Source organism: Glycine max, chromosome 11, assembly GCF_000004515.6.
Source record: "Glycine max cultivar Williams 82 chromosome 11, Glycine_max_v4.0, whole genome shotgun sequence".
In the NCBI taxonomy this organism is placed as follows: Eukaryota; Viridiplantae; Streptophyta; class Magnoliopsida; order Fabales; family Fabaceae; genus Glycine; species Glycine max.
In genome coordinates this window covers 1,877,425-1,880,587 of record NC_038247.2, presented here as the reverse complement: position 1 = coordinate 1,880,587, position 3,163 = coordinate 1,877,425, and the positions used below count along the sequence as shown (strand labels likewise).

Below are 3,163 nucleotides of genomic sequence, written 5' to 3'. Positions count from 1 at the left end.
CTTTTAGAAGTATATGGTAAGCTCTACCAAGTAGTAGACAAATGGCAACGCTGCCGAGGCTACAACAACCATATGAGAGTTGAAAATGTAACTAATTCACCTACCGCGTTGGTGGAATTATATTATATGTAAAAGGTGAAATGTGAATGGACTGTATTTTATCTCGGGTTGATGCAAGTGCAACAACAGTTATAATCTCATAATTCCATATTACACGACAAACAGTTTAGGCCGAAAGCATCCAGAAGTCTGGAAAATGTTTATATTCCAAAGAGAATACTAGATCTCTATCAAGAATTTGGATAAATCAAATAACATAAGTATAGCTAGTGTAGTCTTGTCTGGACAGAATCATGGACATCAATTTCCTCCTAACCAAGAAGAATTTAATGCTTAAATAAACACATACAACAGTAAAGTAGGATTAAACGCAGATTAAACAGCAGCAAGTTCATAGTTAACTGGAGAAACGTATATTCACAATAACCGGAGATCTGCAACTAATTCATTTTTTTCTGCTCCTTGTTTGCCTTGGTGTCAGTTTGTTCTGGAATCGGTTGGATTCTCACATAAGGTTTTCTGGTTAAAGTTTCTCCTCTTAGAGCAGCAACATAGCGGTCATTCGTATCCTCTTTACGCTGTAGCTCTCCCAGGTACTCTGCCAGTCTCTCTTTATTGACTTGCCCCATCATCTGATACATAATTAAAGCAACTAGATTATTAGGACTTTCACCAAAGAAAGAAAATCACCTCAAAGAAACAAGTGTAAACTTGGCTGTTAAATTCAACTTAAAAAGTTGGTAAGTTCTCAGATAAACTGCTCTTGTATTCCAATCCAAAGACCAATCAAGTTGGTTATAGATGTAGGCTTAAAATGATCATGCTGAAATATCAATATGAAATACAGAAAATGAAGAAAATAAAAAAACTGAGCGGAGTCACAGTCATAGAAAACCATAAGATTTTGTTTTTGGAACACATAAAAATGTCTCATTTTAAGAAAATCCTACACAAATAATTGGATGGAAAGTTGCCTCCCAAATGATGTACAATGTGGGTTACATTAACCATTCACCCAATAGTTCTGTATTCTTTATTGCCTCACACCTGCTGCAGGCTCCACAAATATATTTTATGTTGAAGGAAGCATGCCCTTTTGCAAGGAAATCATGCATAAAAATACCAGTATAACATGGTTCATTCTATGTACTACGGAGTAGAAGAGTAGTCAAAATGAAGTCAATGTCAATTGAGTATTTATTGGACTTCGACATGCCATGAAATCTGAAGACTAGATTTTGAGCTAAACAGTACACCATGAAGGTGCACAGTTGTTTATTGTAATGGTCACAAGGGGTACAGGTCCAGATTAAGAAACACACAACACAGAATGAAGGTAAACACCACCTCACAGCACTAGACATCAGGAACAGAGATTGAGGCAGCCCACAAATGAAGCACCCAGGTGTTGTACCTGTATCTGATACTAATATTGATACAGATATGATATTTAGAAATGTATCCATAGAGAATAATCCATTGTTTTTTTCAATTTTATTGACTGATATGTTTGGGATAAGGCTCCAATATTTTATATAGGACTAAAACTACATGTGGCTCTATGTTTTCCCTTATATCCTTAAGGCAATAGTAAATAGTAGGCAATTACATAGAACCAAAACTTGCTTTGAGTAGGACCAATGATTTTGTTGACATTTTTGACAAAGGTTGGGAGAAAGCATGTAATTTGAAACATGTTCATAGGAAAAGAACATATTCTGATATAGTAATTAGTAGGCAATTACATAGAGCCAAAAAGTGTTTAGTAGGACCAATGATGTTTTTTTTTTACATTCTGACACGTGTTGAGGAAAGGCATGTAATTTTGAAACACATGGGGAAAAAACATATTCTAATATGGGCAATGGAAAGATGTGTAACAAAGGTCTTTGTCAAGATCACAAGCATTGTTTTTGTAAGTGATCACCATCCACTGATACAATTATGTATTACAGAGAAATAAATGATCAATATCTCTTTATAGTTTATAAATATTGTGCATTTATCAAAATTTATAAAAGTGTGTCTATGCTGTATCATATTTTCATTTTTTTAAGAGTTTCTTGTATCCCTATATCTATGTTGAATCAAGTATACAGGCTTCACAGTAAACCTCTTTGCTTAGAAAGATAATAAATAAAGAAAATGTAAAACAGAATCAGGAAACCTGACACCCCACAATCCAAATGATTGTTTGTGCCTTCTCCCTCCTCCATTTCCCTATTTAATCCCTCTCCCACCAATAAGCCCCTTATTCATTGCTCCCTCCCTCAACCCTTCTACTCCACAAGTTTAATATTGTGATCCACATGTCTCATAAGGGCTAAGGACCTTCTCCAAAGAACAAAGTAATCAATGCAATACATATAGCAGCACAAATGGCTTGACCCCAGCCAAAACCGCTATAGCAGTATATATAGTGGAGCAGCCGCGAAAATATATACTAAATTTAAAAAAACGTAGTAACCCTAATCGTGATAGTTTCAAGCAAATAAATAATAGTTAAAAATTGAAAGGGGGAAGGAATACCAATGATTCGGGACGGGCATTTGTGCGAAGATGGGACTCAAGCTTCTCGTTGCGGGTGTTAGTGAGTTGCATGACACCATAGCCTATGACGCCAGGAACGACGCCGCATACGGTGGCGAATGCAAGGAAGAAGGGTTTCGATTCGCGGGTTCTTCGCACAATCCATTTCCACGCCATCACCATCTCTCTTTTGCTCTCGCCGCCCTTCTCACTTTCCTAAACCTTTTTATATATCTGCCACTTTTTCTTTTTCTTTTTTTCAAAACAAAAAATACCACCAGTGTGCTATTTTGTTTTTAGAGTAAATATGCATTTTGGTTTCTACAAAATTTACATGAAATGATCAAAAAATTGTCTTCTTAAGTTAATTAATCGGTTGAGGTTATAAAAATAAAACACTTTCTTCTTTCGGTCATTTTCCCTATTTTTGTCTTCAAAAAATTATTAATTTAATTCCTAAAAAATATTACTAACTCAAATTAATCCCTTCAAATCTTCAGTATTTTTTTTACGAATAAATCTTAAGTCAAATACATGAAAAAACTAAATTGTCTTGTTCAAAACATTATTCACA

The 3,163-nt window shown here is 35.0% G+C and overlaps 1 protein-coding gene across 1 annotated transcript; it reads right to left on the bottom strand.

Annotated features, from left to right (window-relative positions):
• Positions 1-303: 303 nt before the first annotated feature.
• On the bottom strand, positions 304-2,849 carry LOC100814849 (uncharacterized). Its single transcript, XM_014763780.3, has 2 exons — positions 2,590-2,849; positions 304-692 (listed from the first exon to the last, which is right to left on the bottom strand). Exons 1-2 carry the CDS (start codon positions 2,770-2,772, stop codon positions 501-503), a joined length of 375 nt encoding a protein of 124 aa, XP_014619266.1. The 5' UTR covers positions 2,773-2,849; the 3' UTR covers positions 304-500.
• Positions 2,850-3,163: the final 314 nt, after the last annotated feature.

Excerpts from the sequence above, each read along its gene's own strand:
- LOC100814849 (XM_014763780.3), bottom strand. The coding sequence starts at position 2,772 with ATGGTGATGGCGTGGAAATGGATTGTGCGAAGAACCCGCGAATCGAAA. Across the intron at positions 693-2,589 it reads ATGCCCGTCCCGAATCATTG|ATGATGGGGCAAGTCAATAA; the intron begins GTATTCCTTCCC and ends ATTATGTATCAG.